Raw genomic sequence first — 20787 nt, 5'->3', positions numbered from 1 at the left:
TGCTTATGATTAAGATATTTATTTCTTTTGGTATCGGGGATGAGCCTTAGTGCATCTGCGTGTGCAATTACCTAGGTGATTGAAGGAATCTATCAAAATAAGTGGGTAGAGTGTTTTAGTCGATTATAATTTTGTACATTATATAATGTTTTTTTAATGTGTGCTTTATCTCACCTAACTGGCCAACTATAAAACTTATGTACTGATAGCTAGACATTCTGATGTTAATATAATATGAATATGGTTAATTCCTTAACAAACACTGAGATTCATGCTCATTTTCCTCCAGGCTTCTTATTTGAGTATACTATTGTTACCCAAAGGTCACTGGTATTTCTGAGGACACAAGAAATATGTTGTCTTGATTTGTGAATTCTCAGTATTTCCTCCTCATGCTCATTGTCACTAGTTTCTTCTCCTGTTAATCTCACAAAGCAACAATGCTAAGAACCATAAATTTTTTTAAAAAGGAACAAGATTGAGCTTATTGGTTCTGCCTCAGCTCTGCCATACATTAAGATCACGGCTAATAATTCATTCACATCTATTTTCCTGCACAAACACTTATAATACTCATTTTCTTAATTAGTGGAGTACAAAGATCAATCTTTGTTAATATTTTGTCTTGAATATACTTAGCAGCTGAGTCTTTACAGCCTTCTTAGATTGAGAATTGAAAAGATTCACTATCCTCAGTGAGATTTCTTCTCATCTCTTATATTGAATGATCAACCTTTGTTTTACAAAACTCAAACCAGAGCAAACATCAATTCTGCATTTAGAGAAACACACAAAATGCTGGGGGAGCTCAGGCAGCATTCATGGGAATTTCGGATTGTCGACATTTCAGTTCAAGACTCAAGTCCTGAAGAAAGGTCTCAACTCAAAATATTGGCAATCTTTTCATTTCCACCGATGCTGCCTGACCTGCAGAGTTCCTCCAGCATTTGTGTGTGTTGCTTTGGATTTCCAGTATCTGCAGACTTTCTCATATTTAAGATTCTGCATTTATTCTGTCAAGCCCTAAATAATATCCTTTATTTATATCCTTTTGGGGCAAACTCATGATCCTAGGAATCAATTCGGTGAATCTTCAGTACTTTACCTCCATTGCAAAAATATCCTTACTTCGGTAGGAAGATCAAACCCGTTGCAATATTCAAAATGTAGCCTAGTCTGGGTTGTATATAATCAGAGCAAAAAGTCTCTATGCGTGTACTCAAATCCCCTAACAATAATGGCCTAACGACATGCTGTACTTGCATGTTAATTTTCAATCATTCATGAAGGAAATGCAGGTTCAGTTGAACACCAACACCTTTTGACATCTGACCCTTCAAAAAATGCACTCCTTTTCTATTTTTACCAGATTTGATTAACTCCACATGCCAGATAGAATATCAGATTGAGAACCTTTTCTATTTATTAAACTTATCTATATCTTATCAACATAGTTTGTTAAATCAAAAGCAAACTTAGATCTGTTCCCTGTGAAGCTGCAGTTAGGGACGTTTCCAACCTGAATAATGGCTGTTTTGCGCATTAATTATCTTATTCCACAGTCCATGGTATATCTCTTGATTATAATCCTCTCTAACTTAATCTATTTTGTGTAATCTTTTCAAAGGCCCAAATTCTGGTGCTCCTCATCTAATGTGCTGTTCTAGACACCCAACACAAATGATTAATTATTCCATTACTTTTGTTAATAGCTGTGGTTAATTATTAGTATGCAGTACAACATTACAAACAATTGTAAATATAACTTATCAGAATTAGTGGAAGGGGTTTATTTTATGATGTAGCGTCATAGACGTTATAGGCCATGTTGTCAACGTAGATTCATGCTGTGTGGTAAATCAATGGGCTTGATAATTGAGTGAGGTAAAATTGTTTCTTTTAGTTTAATAGTTACATCAACAGCCTTCTGTAACAAGTTTGTGCTCAGTTACAAAATATCTGTCATGTTCTGAATGGATAGTTAAATCATTAAACAAACAACAATTTCAATATTTCTCTCTGTGGTTTCTGTTCTGCAAATCAAAACAGATTGGTGGATAGGGGTGTGAAGGGAAGTGAAAAATGTATTATTTGTTAATCACAGTGCTCTGTAATTCAGGTTAAGTTTACTTCAGTATGGATTCCATAATAGTATGTGATTATTCTTTTCCAAGTTCGAGTTTGTCATTCAACCATTCATGAATACCCATGAATGCAGTCAAAAGAAACGTTTCTCTGCAGCCAAGTTTTGAAACACAGTACAAGACACATATAACACGCAGAAGATAGTAAACGCATATAAGATATCAGCAAAATACAGTCACAGAAAAATGTATAGTGCAAGATACTAAGTCCATGAATGTTGCAACAGTCTGCCGAGCAAACAATGAGGACAGCACCGACTCCAGCTTGGTCTCCACGCCACACTGCCCCCAGCACTCTGGTGAAGTGTACTGACTCCAAAGCTTTTCTCCTGGGCGTAATCCCTGGCTCGAGGCCTAGTCCTTGCCTTGACTGAGGCAAAGCAGCTCTCCTGCCATCCGCCAATAAATCAGTGAATAGGATTTGAAGCAACCCACATTAACAATGTCCAACAAGGTGTTGTGATCACAAGAAAAGCAACTAAGGCAATCACTCGCTCTTAGACTGCACACTTGTCGTCGTGCATCAATTCCTCCATCGCCTCTTTGATGCAGGCAGCAGTGTGATCTGTCCAGCTCCTCAGTTTCTCTGCCAACCAGAAACTCAGTGATGGTGCAGAACTGCAGTACATTAAGTTCTTAATGCCCAGCAGGGTCTTGCGATCATAACAAAGACATTTTGCAAAAGACAATATTGCTTTTGGTTGGCCCTATAGAAGCCACTGCATCTGACTTCACCGCTATCTTATAATCTTAGTATATAATGATATTTCCTATTATATCATCAATGAACGTTGTTATTAAATTATGTTTAAAAGCAAATACAGGTCTGAGGTTTTCAGCACTTGATGTCTCATGAAATGAAATGTTTTTAAAAATGCAGATATCAAGTAGCTGAAATAAAAATAGAAAATGCTGAAAATACTCAGTAGGTCAGGCAGCTTCCATGAAAAGAGAAATGGTTAATGTTTCATGTCCAGGATTCTGTTGAGTGTTTCCAGCATTTTCTGTTTTTGTGTCTTTACATTTGACTTCTTTCAAAAAAAGTCTTACCATTTTAAATTAAAAGAGAATGAAGAAGATGCCTTATTCAAGCACGGCTTTTCTGCTCCAAGATGAAAGAGAAGTATGACTTTATGCAGATAGTAATACTTTTTTTTTAAGTTTGGATAGGACTTTAAAATTTATTGAGGTGCTTACATGCCTGAGGTAGAGTGCACAATGGCCGGTATATCGATGCTTTGCTCTTCATTCTCTTATTGGAAAATACGCAGCCGTCTTTATTATTTGAAGTAGTCTGAAAGCTAATTGGACCAAAATTAAAGCTGTTGGTCCTTTTAATAAAAACCTTCTAATAAAGAATAAATTTACAGATGTAATTAATTTTATTAGGCTGAGATTCATCTGAAATAAGTTTTTAAGTGGTTGAACATATTCAGTTACATATGTTATTTGCTGATACACTCTACTTTTTATGTTAACTAACATTTAGTGGCATAAACATGATTTCTAAAAGAACAAGTCCTTAACATGAAATAAAATCCCATTTATAACTTTAAAATAATGTATCATTCACTAAAGCAAAATATGATTTGCTTGTTAATCCATTCAGGGCTTACAATTTTTGATGACAGTACTTCCATGAAGTGTTTGAGGGATTTGAAGATTTAGCTACATAATTTTTTCTAAAGCTTCCTTGGAGCAAAACTTTGCTTTTGTCATGTTAATTGTTTTAACTTTTAGCGTTTTTTTTAAACCATGGTGAAGTTCCTTAAAATGATTTTCTGTGTCATGAATGCTATATAAATGTAGTCTGGAAATATCTATGGATAGAGTGTTCAGTTAAAATATTATTTTCATTTTAATCTGATTTTAAAACATTTGCAAAGCTTTTTACTTCAGTAAGTAACAGAATTTTTTTTCCCCAGGTTACCTCGCAAGACTGACATGGAACGGTAAATGACCTTTCTTTGTACTTTTGTGTAGATTTTGTTTTATATTTAAATATATTGTTTATATGTTTAAAGATTAGATAAATATCTAGAGATTTTCATGAGTTTACTATCAGTTTGCTAATTTGGAGAAAAAGTTGTAGTAGTATTAACACTAAGCAATGGAGTTATAATTGATCTAACTTCTCTTAGTATGACAAGAAGTGTCCTATTAAGGGCGCTTAACAAGGTTGTGTCCAAAGACATTTAGTCCAAGAGTCTTGGGCTGAACAAAACTGATATAAGCACAGAAAGGAATTATTACCAGGGTCACTTTTGGTTTTCTTTAGACATGATGACTTAAGGCACAAAAAGAAGTTAACTGACTGCAATAAATATTATTGAACCACTAAAAGTCTTGGTTGACAATTACAAAGTGATAAGTTTAGTTAACTGTTTCTATTCAAAAAAGACTTTTTTTAATGTAAGTTTGAAAAATTAAACATGATATTTTAAAATTAACAGGAAAATTGAAATAGTGCAGTTTGCTAGCCGAACACGTCAGCTTTTTGTTCGTCTGTTGGCATTGGTAAAGTGGGCAAGTAATGCTGGAAAGGTGGAAAAATGTGCGGTAAGTCTGCTAATGCTTCATGATGCATAACTCAATAGATGCTTATACTAGTGCAGGGGAATCAGTTAATTTGTTTTTACAGTTGGCTCTCCTTATCCGCAGATTCCGCATGCGCGGATTCAACAAACTGCGGATCGGGATAACCTGGAATTTCTCTCCCCAGCACTCGTCGTTTGAGCATGTACAGACTTTTTTCTTGTCATTATTCCCTAAACAGTACAGCATAACAACTATTTACATTGTATTATGTATAAGTAATATAGAAATGACCTAAAAGTACAGGCAGTCCCTGGGTTATGAATGAGTTCCATTCCTGAGTCAGTCTTTAAGTCGGATTTGAAGTCGGAACAGGTACATCCGGTATTATTTAGTGTCAGTTAGTCAAACGTTTTTCTTAGTATATAGTACTTACTTTACCTTTCTATGCATATAAAACACTTAAGAAACATACGTATTTCAATAATTAAACCAATGCGTTGCTTAGTAATAATTGTAGCTTTCATCTGGGCAGGGCCTTTCACATTCTCCATTAAAATTGTTCCAGTCGTTGACCAACTTAAGCCTAACGCTTTTCCAATGACCGATGGCGTTTCACCTCTTTCCGATCGCTTTATTACTTCCACCTTATTTTCAAACGTGAATGTGATTATTTTCGTGGACAGAAACACTGTGGATTCAGAGCTGTACTGCCAGATCCTAATATCCACCGCACTGAGACATGTTAAATAATGTCCGGGCTTCTGCTGGGTCCGAAAGACCACCGCACTAAGCCAGGTTAAATAAGGGACTTGAGCATCCACGTTTTTTGGTATCTGCAGGGGGGAGGGGTCTCAGAACCAATCCCCTGCGGATAAGGAGGGCTGACTGTACTTTGTTTTTCCTAGACTTGCTATTTATGTTTTCACCCACTGGTGTCCTACATACCTAATACTTCACTGTGTCCAAATATAGCTATTGTATATGCAGAATAGTTATTTGCAGAAGACTAGGAAGAGTGCATTCTTGCCGTAAAGAGGGTTTGTGGACATCCAGATGCAGATAAGGTCTCAGGACCTGAATTTGCATCTAGAGGAGTTAATTGTTAACAATGTAGCTTTTTTGCCTGGATATTTGCTAAACTTCTTGCTGCAAAATACTCTTAATCATGAGCTATGTAGAGATTTGCAAATTCATAGCAAATATTGAATAAAAAGATATTTTGCCCAGGCAATTGTCTGAATTACCATGAAGCTATTGGCTTGAGTATAGAGACTGTCACAACACACTGACTTGCCTTCATGCTTCACTCTTTTAGCAGGCCAGCACTGATAGCTCCTGCCAATCCCAAACTCGAAAAATGTTAGTTATTTATACTATACAACATCTTACAGCCCTCATTGCTGGGAGAAAGGATCCATTTGATGTAGGTTAGCACTTCCTTTGTATCCTGGATAATGGACTACTTGACTGGAAGACCACAGTTTGTGCGGCTTCAGAGCTGTGTGTCAGACATGGCTATAAGCAGCACTGGGGCCCCACAGGAGATTGTTGGCTCCTTTCCTGTTTACCCTGTATACGTTGGACTTTAGTTGACACTTTAGGTGACACTGAGTCATGTCACCTGGAGAAATTCTCTGATCACTCGGAAATAGTTTGGTGTATAAAGGGAGCTTGGGAGGATGAACACAGGGCCCTGGTGGAGGACTTTGTCAAATGCTACAAGCTGCATCATCTGCAGCACAATATCAGTAATACAAAGGAGGTGGTGATACACTTTAGGAAGACCAACCCTGTAATGCTCTGTTACTATTGATGGTGAGGATGTGGATGTGGTGAGGACCTACAAGTACCTGGGGGTGCACCTGGATGACTAACTTGAGTGGAGCACCAACACAGAGGCTGTGTACAAGAAGGGTCCTACTTCCAGAGGAGACTGTGGAGTATTCAGGCCTCTCCTTCATATGTTCTACCAGTCGGTTGTCACCAGTACAGTCTTCTATGTGGTGGTGTGCTGGGGCAGTGGTATCAGCACAGATGATGCCAACAGGCTCAGTAAACTAGAAAAGCTGACTCTGTTATAGGAGTCAAACTGAACACACTGGAGGCTGTGGTAGAACAAAGGAACCTTCAGAAAATACTGGCAGTTCTGATAATGTTTCTCACCCTCTGCATACCACCTTGGCTGAACAGAGGAGCACTTTTATCAATAGATTACTGCACTGCTCCAAAGAGTGCTATATGAGGGCATTCCTTCCTCGCTAGTAGCCCCTATAATGAGTCAACCTATAGCCAGGGAAGTGATTACCTCCTCCTGCTAGACTGTTTGAGGTATTTTTTTTTCTTTCTTTTCTAATATTTGTATATCTGTGCACTTGTAATGCTACTGTGACATTGTAATTTCCTTTGGGATCAGTAAAATATCTATCTATGTCTAAAAGTAAAATATTGCAGATGGTGAAAATCTGAAATAAAACATAGAAACATAGAAAACCTACAGCACAATACAGGCCCTTCGGTCCACAAAGTTGTGCCAAACATGTCCCTACCTTAGAAATTACTAGGCTTGCCTATAGCCCTCTATTTTACTAAGCTCCATGTATCTATCTAAAAGCCTCTTAAAAGACCCTATTGTATCCGTCTCCACCACCATTGTCGGCAGCCCATTCCATGCACTCACCGCCCTCTGAGTTAAAAAACTTACCCCTGACATCTCCTCTGTACCTACTCCCCAGCACTTTAAACCTGTGTCCTTGTGTAGCAACCATTTCAGCCCTGGGAAAAAGCCTCTGACTATCCACACTACCAATGCCTCTCATCATCTTAGGCACCTCTTTCAGGTCACCTCTCATCCTCCGTCGCTCCAAGGAGAAAAGGCCGAGTTCACTCAACCTATTCTCATAAGGCATGCTCCCCAATCCAGGCAACATCCTTGTAATTCTCCTCTGCACTCTTTCTATGGCTTCCACATCCTTCCTGTGGTCTAGAAGTGCCAAGTTGGATAGCATCCAGAGAGAGAAATAGGAGTCAATGCTTTAATTGGAACTTGTCACTCCAGATTCTAGCATTTGTAGTCACTCATATCTCCAGAGCTTGAGTTTTAATTTGTACTTTCAGTCCTTGAAGATATTTAATTACTATTTCTTCATTTTCTTGTTGAGCTCTACCTTTTTATGTTAAACTAACAAACTTTTGATGATTTGAACATAGATCCTAGAGGACCAAATCTTTTACATGAAATAAAATTCCATTTGTGACCAGCTGAAATGACATAATTGCAACTTTTTAAAAGTATAGTATCATTAAGAAATAATATCCAATTTAGTTTTCTTCTGTATTCTGTATTTGGGATTGAGATGTGAAAGAATTCATGAGCACACCATCCTGTTCAAGAATATCCTTCTGGCAAGTAATGCATGTGTTCAAATATGGGTTTGTTGTTTTATTCCAAGAACCAAAGGTGTATTAATTGCAATGATCAGTAAAAATGTTTTCTTGAATGGATGTTTTTCAGAGACTCTTGCCCCTTGTCTCTCTTTAAAGGCTCTCTGGGGAAATAACTCTTAGATTGTTAACATTTTTCCTGATAGATTTGATTTATTGCAGTTTTGATTAAGTTCTTGTGTTTGAAAACAGATCCTTAAGTTCTATTGAAATTTAATTATGTTTATTCTTTTTTTTCTATGTTTCCATATAGATGATATCAAATTTCTTAGATCAGCAGGCATTCATCTTTGTTGACACTGCTGATCGAATGGCATCATTGGCAAGAGATGCTCTGGTTCATGCTCGCTTACCAAGCTTTGCGATTCCATTTGCCATTGATGTCCTAACAACAGGATCATACCCTCGACTGCCTACTTGTATTCGGGTAAGCCCTTAAACTAAGCAGATAATAACATGAATGGTGTTTTATTTATCTTTGTTTCCTTTGTTCTATTCAATAAATTACAACACAAGACAGTCGACCAAGATTGTTTTTCTTTTAGTTTATACTTGCTTAAAAGTATTTTCATTTGTATTAGTTTGACTTTGAAATAATGAATGAATTTGAAAAATGAAGTGAGCTTAGATGCATTTTTAAAAAAAAAATTCAGATATTAAATATCCATACCAAATAATACTCAAATTCTTTAAAAGAAAATTTTTATGTTTATGGGGATAGAACATGGCAAGGGTCTATAGTGAAATGCACTGTAATATGTTTTTTTTAAAGAAAAGTCCTTTTGAAGAAGTTATCTTTTCAATAAAGTAATTAAAAATTGGATATGTTGGCAGAATTTGTTTCTTTTTCTACCTGCTTATATTGCAGAAAAGATCAGATTAGGCTATCCTGCTAACTTGCTGTTGAAGTTGATAACCATTGTGTGGACATTTATGTTTAAAGGCACAATTTTTAAAAATATGATTTATATTTATCTTAAATTGTTACTATTACAACATGGCTTCAAAATTAGGTTTGTTTTAAATTGCCAATAGGATAAAATCATTCCTCCAAATCCAATAACAAAAAGTGAGAAACAATCCACACTGCATCAGCTCAATCAGATTTTGAGACATCGACTAGTGACAACAGACCTGCCTCCACAACTAGCAAACCTTACAGTTGGTAAGAATTTTATTCAATTTGGTATTAATTGAGATTTTTGTATGAGAGAAAAAAATGCAAGCTTTCATTCATTAAATACTTAAACAGTTGTGGAATTTATCTTGCACAAATGGTTATGTAGTTGAAGGGTTTTAGCTTCTCAAACAACATTTTCAATTGTGAATGTACTGAAAGCTTCATCAACACACACCTCAGGGCCAGCTACAAATAATTGACACAACCAGAAAATGCCCCCTTTATTCCCACTCTGTCTCTTGCCAGTCAGGCAATCTACCATCCAATGTAGTATCTCTCATGTAATTCCATAGGTCCTATCTTGTTTAACAGCTTTGTGTGCAGCATCTTGTTACAGGCCTTCTGAAAATCCAAGTATACATTATCCACTGACTCTTCTTTGACTATCCTACCTATTATTTCCTCAGAGAATTCCAGCTGATTATTCAAGCAATATTTCCAGTTAAGGAAACAATGTTGACTTTGGCCTATTTTATCAGTTGCCTCCAAGTATGCTGAAACTTTTTCCAAGGGACTCTTAACATTTTGCAACCACAGGTCAGCTTAACTTGCCTATAATTTTCTGTCTTTTTTTTCTTGCTCCTTTCTTAAAGTGTGGACTGACATTTATAATTTTCCAGTTGTCCAGAATCTAGTGATTCTTGAAAGAATCAATGACCTTTTTCAGAACCCTGGGGTGCAGTCCATCTGATCCAGGTGACTTATCTACTTTCAGTTGAAACGAGCAGTCAACGTTTTGGGCTGAGACTCTTCATCATGACTGAAGAAGGAGGGGGCAGGGGCCCTATAAAGAAGGTGGGGGGAGGGTGGAAGGTACTAGGTGAAAAACCAATCAGAGGAAAGATCAAGGGGTGGGGGAGGGGTTAGGCCTCAGGCCAAACTCGGGTTGGAGGAGCAACACCTCATATGCCCTCTGGGTAGTCTCCAGCCTCTTGGTATGAACATCGAATTCTCCACCTTCCGGTAATTCCCTACCTCTCCCTTCCCCTAACACACTTTCACTCTGCCTCCTCTTCTAGCTGCCTATCACCTCTCTCATGACTTTGCCTTCTTCTACTACCCATAGTGCTTTCCCCTTACATTCCTTCTTCACCTTTCTGGCCTAACCCCTCTGCTTCCCCTTTCCCCACCCCTTGATCTTTCCTCTGATTGGTTTTTCACTTGGCACCTTCCACCTTTCCCCCACCTTCTTTATAGGGTCCCTGCCCCCTCCTTCTTCAGTCCTGACGAAGGGTCTTGGCCTGAAATGTTGACTGCTCATTTCAACGGATGCTGCCTGACCTGCTGAATTCATCCAGCTTTTGTACGTGTTGATTTGACCACAGCATCTGCAGTGTATTTTGTGTTTATCTACTTTCAGACTTTTCAGCTTCCTAAGAAGTGAGTGATTACTTCTGCCCTCTCACTCTCTCAAATTTCTGGCATACTGCCGATGTCTTCCACTTACTCAGTTCATCCGCTATTTCATTGCTCCCAGTATTGCTTCTCCAGTGTAATTTCTGATGTTCTCCCTCATCTCCCTATCTATATACACACACTAACTTTTGGTATCCCCTTTTATATTTTTAGTAATGAAGATCTTCCATGATATTACGTACATTTTTAATGTTCATTTTAACAGTATTCAGAAGTATTGTTTGCTTAATATTAGACATTGAGTACCTTTAGAAATCTGAGTTTACTGTAAATTCCAGACTATAAGCCGCTACTTTTTTCCCACGCTTTGAACACTGCGGCCTATAATACGGTGCGGCTAATGCATGTTTTTTTTTCAAGCCGTCAAAAACATTTTGTCTCGTAACAGTAGACCAATAAAATTGATGAGTAGTTCACAGAGGTCCAATGAAATTGTACGATAAATCAAGCGCACTTTCACAATTAAATTATTGTAAATCAGTCATTTGTACTCACCCTCATCAACATGGAAAACACTCGAACAAAAGCATATGATGCAGCTTTTAAGTTAAAGGCGATCAGTCTGGTGGTTGAAGAAGGAAATCGAGCTGCTGCACATAATCTTGGCATAAATGAATCGATGGTGAGATGGTGGAGATGCCAGCGTGAAGAACTGAGTCAATGCAAAAAGATGACAAAAGCTTTCAGAGGTAATCACAGCAGATGGCCCGAACTTGAAAACTTTCTTGAAGACTGGGTTAACACACAGAGAGCAGGCGGCCGCGGTGTTTCCACCGTGCAGATCAGACTGAAGGCTAAAGCAATTGCCACCAAAATGAAAATCGAAGATTTTAGAGGTGGGCCATCGTGGTGTTTTAGATTTATGAGACGAAAAGGCCTGTCCGTCAGGGTACGCACGACTCTGCGTCAGCAGCTCCCTCCTCTCCACGAGGAACAACTTGTTAACTTCCGCACATTCACTCAAACAAAGATAGCGGAGAATTCCATCGGGCCAGATGATATCATAAATATGGATGAAGTACCTTTGACGTTTGACCTGCCTCTCACTCGGACTGTTAATAAAAAAGGTGACTCGTCCATCACACTGAAAACAAGTGGCCATGAGAGAATGCCTTTTACTTGTGTTCTGAGCTGCACAGCATCCGGACTAAAGCTTCCACCGATGGTGATTTTTAAGCGGCTGACAATGAAAGTTCAGTGAAAGCTGCCATCAAGAGTACAAACTCAATTCCAGCTGTGATTCCTGGGGGCACCACGAAGTATTTGCAGCCACTGGACATCAGCGTGAACCGGGTATTTAAAGTGGCGCTGCGCGTTGAATGGGAGGCTTGGATGACGAGCGGCGAGAAATCCTTTACCAAAACAGGATGCATGCGAAGAGCATCTTTAACTCAAGTCTGCCAGTGGATCCTAAATGCGTGGAGCCGTGTCACAACATCCACCATCACCAGCGGGTTTCGAAAGGCTGGACTGCTGCGTGATGAAGAGGACCGCGTGCGCTCAAGTGAGAGCGACAACGAAGAGACTGAAGTGAGTGACGAGATCGGACACTGAAGAAGAGGACTTTGATGGTTTTAGTGCGCAGGAGGAAGATGAAGAAGGCGATCAATAACTTTTCCTGGTAGGCTGCAGTATATATATTTTTTTTACCAGTCGTTAGGAGATATTGGAATGTTGTTCGTGCACTGTTCAGTAAAAAGTATACGCAATGTAATTTGTGTGTTGCCGATACGTATGTATATTTAAAAGTAGCTGTGTTACAGGCAATGTTCAAAAAAAAGCATTCGCAATATGTATTTGTTTATGTTACCATATGGATTTAATTAAAAGTTAAAAAATCCTCACGTGTAATATCTTTCTGTGTAAATATCTCATATTACAACGTGGGACACCTGCGGCTTAAAATCCGGTGCAGCCTGTACAAGTACAAAATTGATTTTCTTTCTAAAATTAGAGCGTGCGGCTTTTAATCAGGTGCGCTCTGTAGTCCGGAATCTACGGTACTTATGAAGGTTAAACACTGGATTTAAGGAAGTCTGTACATGAAAATGAAGGTTTTAGTAAACCAATCTGCATTATTTTGATTAGAATGGTAAATCATGAAACAGTTTTCTCACAGTATGTATGTCCCTTTTTCAAAGTAATGCATGGAGTTGGAATCAATTGCTTAAATAAGACATTGTGTACTTAAATTCACATTTCGATACCTAAGTGATTTTAGAAGTGGTAGGTAAATATTTAAGTCATAGCATATACTGTGATTGGACAAATAAAGTAATTTTAGTTTTTGATATTTGTACACATTTTGAAATGTAGTATAAAAAAGTAGAAAAAGAATGCATGTACTGAATGACCTAGTTAACTCTGAAACTGAAATACATCAAGGTTAGCATTTTAAAGTCTTTCCTAAGTCATCAATTAGATTTAATAAAGCTGGTTTTAGCCAATTATTTTAAATTAATTTAGAATTCTTAAGTTGGAATGAAAATTCTCAAGTTAAAAGTCTGGGCTTTTCTTCAAAGCCAATGGACGTGTTAAGTTTCGTGTTGAAGGTGAATTTGAAGCTACACTTACAGTGATGGGTGATGACCCCGAAATTCCTTGGCGACTCCTCAAGCTGGAAGTGCTAGTAGAAGATAAGGAAACAGGAGGTAATTTGCACAAATATTATAATGCACAAATATTCTCTAAAAGTAATTAAAAGTATCTACTTTATCGCACATCTGTTGGAAATTTATTTGGCTGTTTGGCATTTTGTGGTTTGGTCTTGTTGAACAAAAGTTAGCCTTCCATTTTATTTTCTATTTGGTTCCTGCTTCAATAATAACTTAAAAATTACTTGCGTGAAAAGTGATTGGCACCATGATTCTTTGCAACTTATTTCATAATTATTGCTTTAGTACAATTATTTATCCTTACCATTTGCAAGGTTTTCAAACAAATTTGGTTAAACATTCACACTGATTGTATACTGGTGATGATGCTTCACATAATAGTCTTATCGATTTGATCTAAGAGTGTGTGGTTGTTAAATGCCCTTTTGATATTCTGGGATGTTTTTGAATATTTTCAGTATTATAACTTCTTTCAAACATCATTCTGGGATGTTTTTGAATATTTTCAGTATTATAACTTCTTTCAAACATCATTGATGTAAAGCACACATCCTAATCTCTTTCAAGTTCTTGAATTCAAACTACTTTAATAGTTCAGTCATTTATTATATATGAAAAGATTACCGATTTGATTTTACTCTTATTGCACATATCTTCCTGGTAGTTTGTTTACTGTCTTTTTGTTCTTATTTCAGACGGTCGTGCTCTTGTTCATAGCATGCAGGTCAATTTTATTCACCGGCTGGTACAGTCCAGACTGTTTGCTGACGAGAAACCTCTACAAGATATGTACAACTGTTTACGTATCCAAATTGCTTTTGAAGCAATCACTGAATGTTTCCATTATAGAAACAATATACAATATTTCAAAGTTGATCATTGCAAACTTTTAATATGTTTCTTTATTGAACTGGTGCTGAAGTATACCTTAAGTAATAGTGGCCAAAGTTACTAAAATAGTTAACAGTCATACATACCAAAAAGAATTATTGCATAACTTTATCCTTTTAAGATGAATTTATAAAAATTTAAGTATTCTTAATGTTTTTTTCGGAGTTTTATTTTTGGTTGCTGCTTTTTCATAGTATTTTTCTCCCCTGCACCTCTTACCACTGCTTTGCCTTGGTTTGTACAGTTTAAGTTATTGTTGCAAGCAATTGTGATTGCTCCAGTTTGGTGTGTTTCATTTGCTGTCACTCTGGTATCCATTATGTTGGGAAAACTATTCCTGTAGTGGATGACTCTAAGCTTTCAGTTGACTCATTTTTATTCCCCTTGCTCCAACCAGTTAGAAGGTTGAGAAACAGCATCTCATCTTCCAAGTAGACATGAGCAACACTTAACTGAAAATCAAAGCTACAAGTGCTGGAAATCTGAAATAAAAACAAAATGCTAGGAGCACTCAACAGATCACACAGCTTCTGGGGAAAAAGGAAACAGCATTAGCATTATTGATGAACAGTCTTTGTTCTGAAAGTTTTAACTCTTGAGAGCTTTCTTCCTTTATATTCAACTTTAAGTCGGCACTGTGACACTTGTATTCTCCCACTGGTCTTTCCCTTTGCTCTTCTCTTACTAGTTTTTCTAAACTTAAACATTGGCTTATTTTTCATTTTCCTCACACATTAATTCAGTTTCTCTCTTCACAGATACATATTTTTCCAAATCTTTTTAATAATTTTAAACAAACATAAATGAAAAAAGAATACAGAGAGCTTGAGAGTACATAATTAATAGGTTAAGGTATAAATACAAATAGATGATAATCCATATATAATAACCTCCCAAACTCATAGTAATAACAAAAAATGGAGTAAATAAAAAAAATCCCCCCCCCCAAAAAAAAGAAAAAAACCTAACCAACATGGGCCATTGCATTATGACAAATATACACAGTAGCGTCAATAACTTCGCACCTCCATCCAAATAATTAAGGAAAATAAAAGTAATTTTTAGGAAAAGTCAGTTTAGCTCATATGAAAATATTGAATAAATGGTTTCCAAGTTTCTTCAAATTTAACTGAAGGGTCAAAGGCAACACTTATAATTTTTTCTAAACTCAAACAAGAAATAGTTTTAGAAAACCACTGAAATACAGTTGGAGGATTAATTTCTTTCCAGTTCAATAGGATAGATCTTCTAGCCATTAATGTGACAAATGCAATCATCCGCCAGGCTGAGGGGGATAAGCAACTATTATCCACCATTGGTAAACCAAAAATTACAGTAATAGGATGCGGTTGCAATTTGATATTCAGAACTGTTGAAACAGTACCGAAAATATCTTTCCAATAATTTTGCAAACAAGGGCAAGACCAAAACATGTGGGTCAATGAAGCGATTTCAGAATGACATCTGTCACAGGTCTCTTCACAGATATTTGCACAAGAAAAGTTTCTTTGTTGGTGTTCATCTTGCTAAGTAGAATATGAGATTGTGATTCTGCACCATCAATAATTATTGTCCATTTCAGCTTTTAAGAATTCCTTAACCCTTTACCTCAGACTCATTCTGTCTGTCACTGCAATTGGAAGTTTTGCACTCACAGGCTCAGATGCTAATTCGCGAACGTTGGGGTGATCTTGTTCAAGTCGAACGCTATCAACCTGGAAAGTGCCTGACTTTGGTTGTTTGGAAGTGAGTAACTCATAATTATGTTTTAGGTTTAAGTTTTTCAGATATTCAAGTCAATTACTTGTGTGAGCACAGAGAAGTATTGTATTAAAAGTAAGTTAGTTTCTTACACAAATTGACTTATTTTACAATTTGCAAGTTCTTTTTACAAACATGGTGAGGATGAAGCTGGCAATGTGAGGTACTACACTAGATTATTCACGTATTACATAATGCAACATTTTCTTCCCCCTTTCTGGTATTTGAGATCTCACTTGTCACTGCTTGTGGATATAGCTCTCTCACCCTCTTTCAGCTGTTAGTTATTGCAGAAAATGCAGTAACACTCAGCAGTTCAGGCAGCATCTCTACAAATTAAAAAAAACACTTGGGTCTCATGTCAGCATTTCAGGTCTGAAGAAGAGTGTTAAGCCAGAAATATTAACTTTTAACTCTAGTTCTCTCCCTGCCTGACAGGAGTATTTACTATTTTATTTCAAATTCTGTATTTGTTTTTTTTTTAGATCTGCTCCTGCATTTGGCAGAACTGCCACTTGTCGTGTATCATGAACTTTACTTTCTTTGTCCAGCTCTGCTATTCCTTTCTTCCCCACCCCACCCACCCTCTTCTGCATTTAAAATGTATTTCATCAGAACTGGGAAGAGTTTTTTAAAAAGCTAAGAATTTTGACCAGAAACTGAAGAGTGCTGACTAGCAGAGGATTGTACAATGAGTGGTAGAGCACAGGGAAGTATATTGAAACAGAGTGACCTCAACATACAGGTGCATTGTTCATTGAAAGCAGTGCACAGGGTAGTGAAAACTCATTTAGCATACTAGACATCATCTGTCAAGACATTGAGTGTAGGGGATGGGGACATCATTTTGTAGTTGTATAAGTTGGTGAGGTCGCACTTGACTGTGTATAGTTTTGATTATCCTGTTACAGGGGAAAAAAATGGTTAAACTGGAAAGAGGGCTGAAAAGATTTACAAAGATGTTACCGGGACTGGAGGGCCTGAGTTATAAGGAAAGGTTGGCCAGGCTAAGTCGTTATTCCTTGGAATGTAGGCAAATGAGGGGACACATTATAGAAATATTTAACATTATGAGATGCACAGGTATGGTGGACAGCAACAGTCTTTTCTCCCAGTTAGGGGAGTTCAAATCTGGATATAGGGTGAGAGGGGAAAGATTTCAAAGGGGGTGACGACGGGCAACTTTTTCCACACAAAAGATGGTGTGTATATGGAATGAGCTGTCAGAGAAAGTGATTAAGACAGGTACAAAGGTTTTGTTTAAGAAGCACATTGATAGGCACATAGAAGGGGTTTATAGAGATATGAGCCAAACCAAGAAAATTGGGACTGGCTGGGTAAGCACTGTGGTTAGCATGGACTTGTTGAGCTACAGGGCCTATATCCATGCTGTTTTGGTCTATGACCATTCTAGCCCCATGGACACATGAAATTTTGTGCCCATGTGGCTTCCAATGCACATGCTGTCATTGTACTTTTTGCTATGTACATGTTAGAGGAATTTGTATCTTTTTAAAGTTTTGTTCTGAAGTTTATATATTACCTATCTTCCAAATCTGAATGTAATAATGATTAACTCGCTGTGTAGAACTTATTTTATCATTCTGTGTTTTTAATAAATTACATAGCCAGCAAGTCTTGGGAAGGAAAACAGGCAGTGCTTCTGTTCACAAGGTCATGATAAAGATTGATGAGACTGACAGCTCAAAACCATTACAAATATCTCATGATCCACCATTACCAGCTGGTGATTCCAAATTAATAGAACGTGCTATGAAGGTAGTATGATATTTATGTCTCCGTGAATTTGTTTTATTTATCCTGTATCAATATTAGTTGCTTGGACAACAATTTTATTTCACTTGGTCTTTCTGCATTGTTGTTTTGGTTAATCTTATTTTGCATGTGATAAAAATGTAATTGTTTATACTTAATTTGCAGTTTGAAGCAAAACTTAATTGGTCATTGTAGCAAGTGCTTTCAAGATTAACTATCTTTAACTGATAGATCTGTTAATTTAAATTCAATATGTTGTAATTTTGGGTGAGATTGACGTCCAGCGTGAGTATTGGTTCAGTTGAGAACTGCCACGTCTGTCCTCTGATAATTTTGTTTGTTTTCATTTCTGTGCTCTGCACCACAGAAGTGCAGAACATGCTAAAGGTTGGATGTAAGCACATCTGATATCTTGCTTCACCTCTGGACTTCATTTAGTCCATTTCTAGTTGAATGGAGTTTTTGCCCATAATCATTCAGGTTAAGTTTTTGTTTATTTATCCTAACTTCATTTTTTCATTTGTCTTCAGTAAATTTATCATAGGTTAGTGTTTGTTAATTAATTATAAAGGATTCTTACTTCAGTTATTGATATCCACTTGCCACAAAATGGCTTATTCAGCCTCGTGGAAAGATTATGGAGTGCAGAGCTCCAGCGTCCAAAATCTGCATCTTTCAGAGCATACAGGCATATTGTGCGGATGTAGGATCATATGCAGGGCTATGTCAAGCACAATTAATTTCTTATTAATGTTGTTTTATAATCAAGAGTCTTGTTTTGAATTGTATTTTATAGTACCCATTTTAATGAATTTTTAGAAGATTATGAGAAGGGAATCTGAATACTGTATTCACACTGTCCATCTCCAGAACTTATTGACACAACAAATGGATGTGGTTGTTATATGCTCAACCTCCCTAATCTTGATGGCCAATATAAGTGTTATTGAAAGAGACTTTGGTGAATATTGAGTTACTCAAAAAAGATTGTGTAATTTAAAAAAAACACGTGAAAGAAAAATAAATCCATTTACTATTGATTGAATGGTATATCATTCTTCCTGATAATTTGTGGTTTCATGAAATTCAAATGGACTTGAAAAATGAGTTATTAATGCTAATAACTACTCTATTCCACAGGTTGACCACCTTTCAGTAGAGAAGCTGTTGATTGACAGTGTCCATGCACGTTCCCATCAGAAGCTACAGGAGCTGAAAGCCATTCTGAAGACCTATAATCATAATGATAACTGTATGTGACACAACCAATTACCTATTTGTTATTTAAATAGCTTTTCATTTTTGTTGGAATGAACCAAATGATGCTGCTTCCATATGATAGCTTTTTAGAAGATTGCTCAGTATTTTCTGAACTTACTGAAGTTATTTGAAAGCTGATGTGGATGGTTATATTACAGAATAGATAGATGGATAAGCATATCTAATGTGATTACATAATAATAATGTTCTATAATTAAAGGTTCAGTTTGGGATAGTTGTCTTAATAAACATGAAAGTAAAATCAGTTTACAAAAATAAATTCTATTTATGAATAAAGCAACTTTGTACCTGTGAAGGGAAAAAAAAACTAAAACAATTTAAGAAAGTAACAAATTAAAATGACTTTTAATTTTTACTTTCTCAGCCTTTATTGAAACAGCCCTGCCAACTTTGGTAATTCCAATCTTAGAACCTTGCGGTCGATCTGAATGTCTTCATATTTTTGTGGATTTGCATTCAGGAATGTTCCAACCTATGTTATATGGGATTGGTAAGTTAATGGATCTGTTTACCAATAAGTTTAAGATGCCAGTAAAACAACTATATCAAGCAAAAATCATTTCTGGGTATCTCATTGACGACGTACAAATGTCAGATGATGTGTTATTAAGTATCTTGTAGAACCTTTTTTGTTAAGTCGATATTTAAAGTTGTGATTATTTAAAAATATGTTTTCAAATTTGGTCGTGGCATCCACTTCATAGCAGCAACTTGCTTGTATCACAATTTAATGTAACTCAATTGGCTTAAAGAATGAAATATATTTGGTGGCGAGATCTGATTTTGGCCTCCATAGCTGACAGTGTAGATGCCTGTGATGTGATTATATTCAAGAAAATAATCTTAAATATAATCTTGAAGAAAAGCCTAAAAATAATGAGCAGTTCAGGGCTGAGAGATATCAAGAAGTAGGCTAGAAAATGGCGATGGAGGGAATTGCAAATGAGAAAGAGAATTCTGTGCTCTTGGTAAATGAAGCTTAGTTGAAGTTTGGACATGGGAGTTGAGTTTTAAATGAGACATTTAGATCATGCAGGATGAAATTAGACATTGTTGAACATTCAAGTCTGGTGTTGTTGAAGGTTTCCAGAGAAGATGGGTTATGAGGAGTTGTAAAGTTATAAATTATTGTGGAGGAGGCAATTTTTCAGTCATGGTGATGGCACAGATACGTGTTTGATTATCTGACATTTGTTGGCAGTTTAACAATAGTCTGGCAAGATTTCAAAGAGTAAAAGTTAATTATTTCCAAGAGAAGGAGGCCTCACCTTTTTGAGATTTTTTTAAAAGATCTGCACACTTGAATGATCTATAGAATTTGCAGTGATCATGTCACTATATGTACATAATTTCATGCGTAAAGCAAAAGCAACTAAATTGACAATTATAGATAATGTGTGATATTTGTTTTCTACTTTTCCTTAAGTTTCTCTCGATGTTACCCATAAGATCCAATCATTTATTTGTTACATTGTCTTTTCATTTTACATTGTCATTGTTCTTATTAGACCAGTCTACATTAGACGATATTGAAAAGTCAATCAATGATGAGATGAAGCGAATTATTCCTTGGCTTCAGCAACTAAAGTAAGTATGAAATACCAGGTTTTTCAGACAAACTAGAAGGGAGGAAATATGAACCAGCAAGGAAGGGGTGGGGGCAGGGAAAACTACTCCTTTACATTTACAGGTCATCCCTTGGTTATAAAAGACTTCTGTTCCTGTGAATTGTTCATAACCTGAA

General features: G+C 36.6%; 1 protein-coding gene across 1 annotated transcript in view; it reads left to right on the top strand.

The window, feature by feature from the left end:
- Positions 1–20787, top strand: part of med14 (mediator complex subunit 14) — a 69058-nt gene that overhangs the window by 985 nt on the left and 47286 nt on the right. Inside the window, exons 2-12 of the mRNA XM_059968259.1 lie at positions 4070–4096; positions 4598–4703; positions 8377–8550; positions 9159–9288; positions 13242–13370; positions 14030–14137; positions 15839–15971; positions 17615–17765; positions 18903–19014; positions 19408–19533; positions 20552–20630. Coding sequence (XP_059824242.1) covers positions 4070–4096; positions 4598–4703; positions 8377–8550; positions 9159–9288; positions 13242–13370; positions 14030–14137; positions 15839–15971; positions 17615–17765; positions 18903–19014; positions 19408–19533; positions 20552–20630 — 1275 coding nt within the window. The remainder of the gene's footprint in view (positions 1–4069; positions 4097–4597; positions 4704–8376; positions 8551–9158; positions 9289–13241; positions 13371–14029; positions 14138–15838; positions 15972–17614; positions 17766–18902; positions 19015–19407; positions 19534–20551; positions 20631–20787) is intronic.

The sequence above is a fragment of the Hypanus sabinus genome, chromosome 4, assembly GCF_030144855.1.
Source record: "Hypanus sabinus isolate sHypSab1 chromosome 4, sHypSab1.hap1, whole genome shotgun sequence".
Classification (NCBI taxonomy): Eukaryota; Metazoa; Chordata; class Chondrichthyes; order Myliobatiformes; family Dasyatidae; genus Hypanus; species Hypanus sabinus.
Note: the sequence above shows the minus strand (reverse complement) of the source record. Positions and strands in the feature narration are given on the sequence as shown.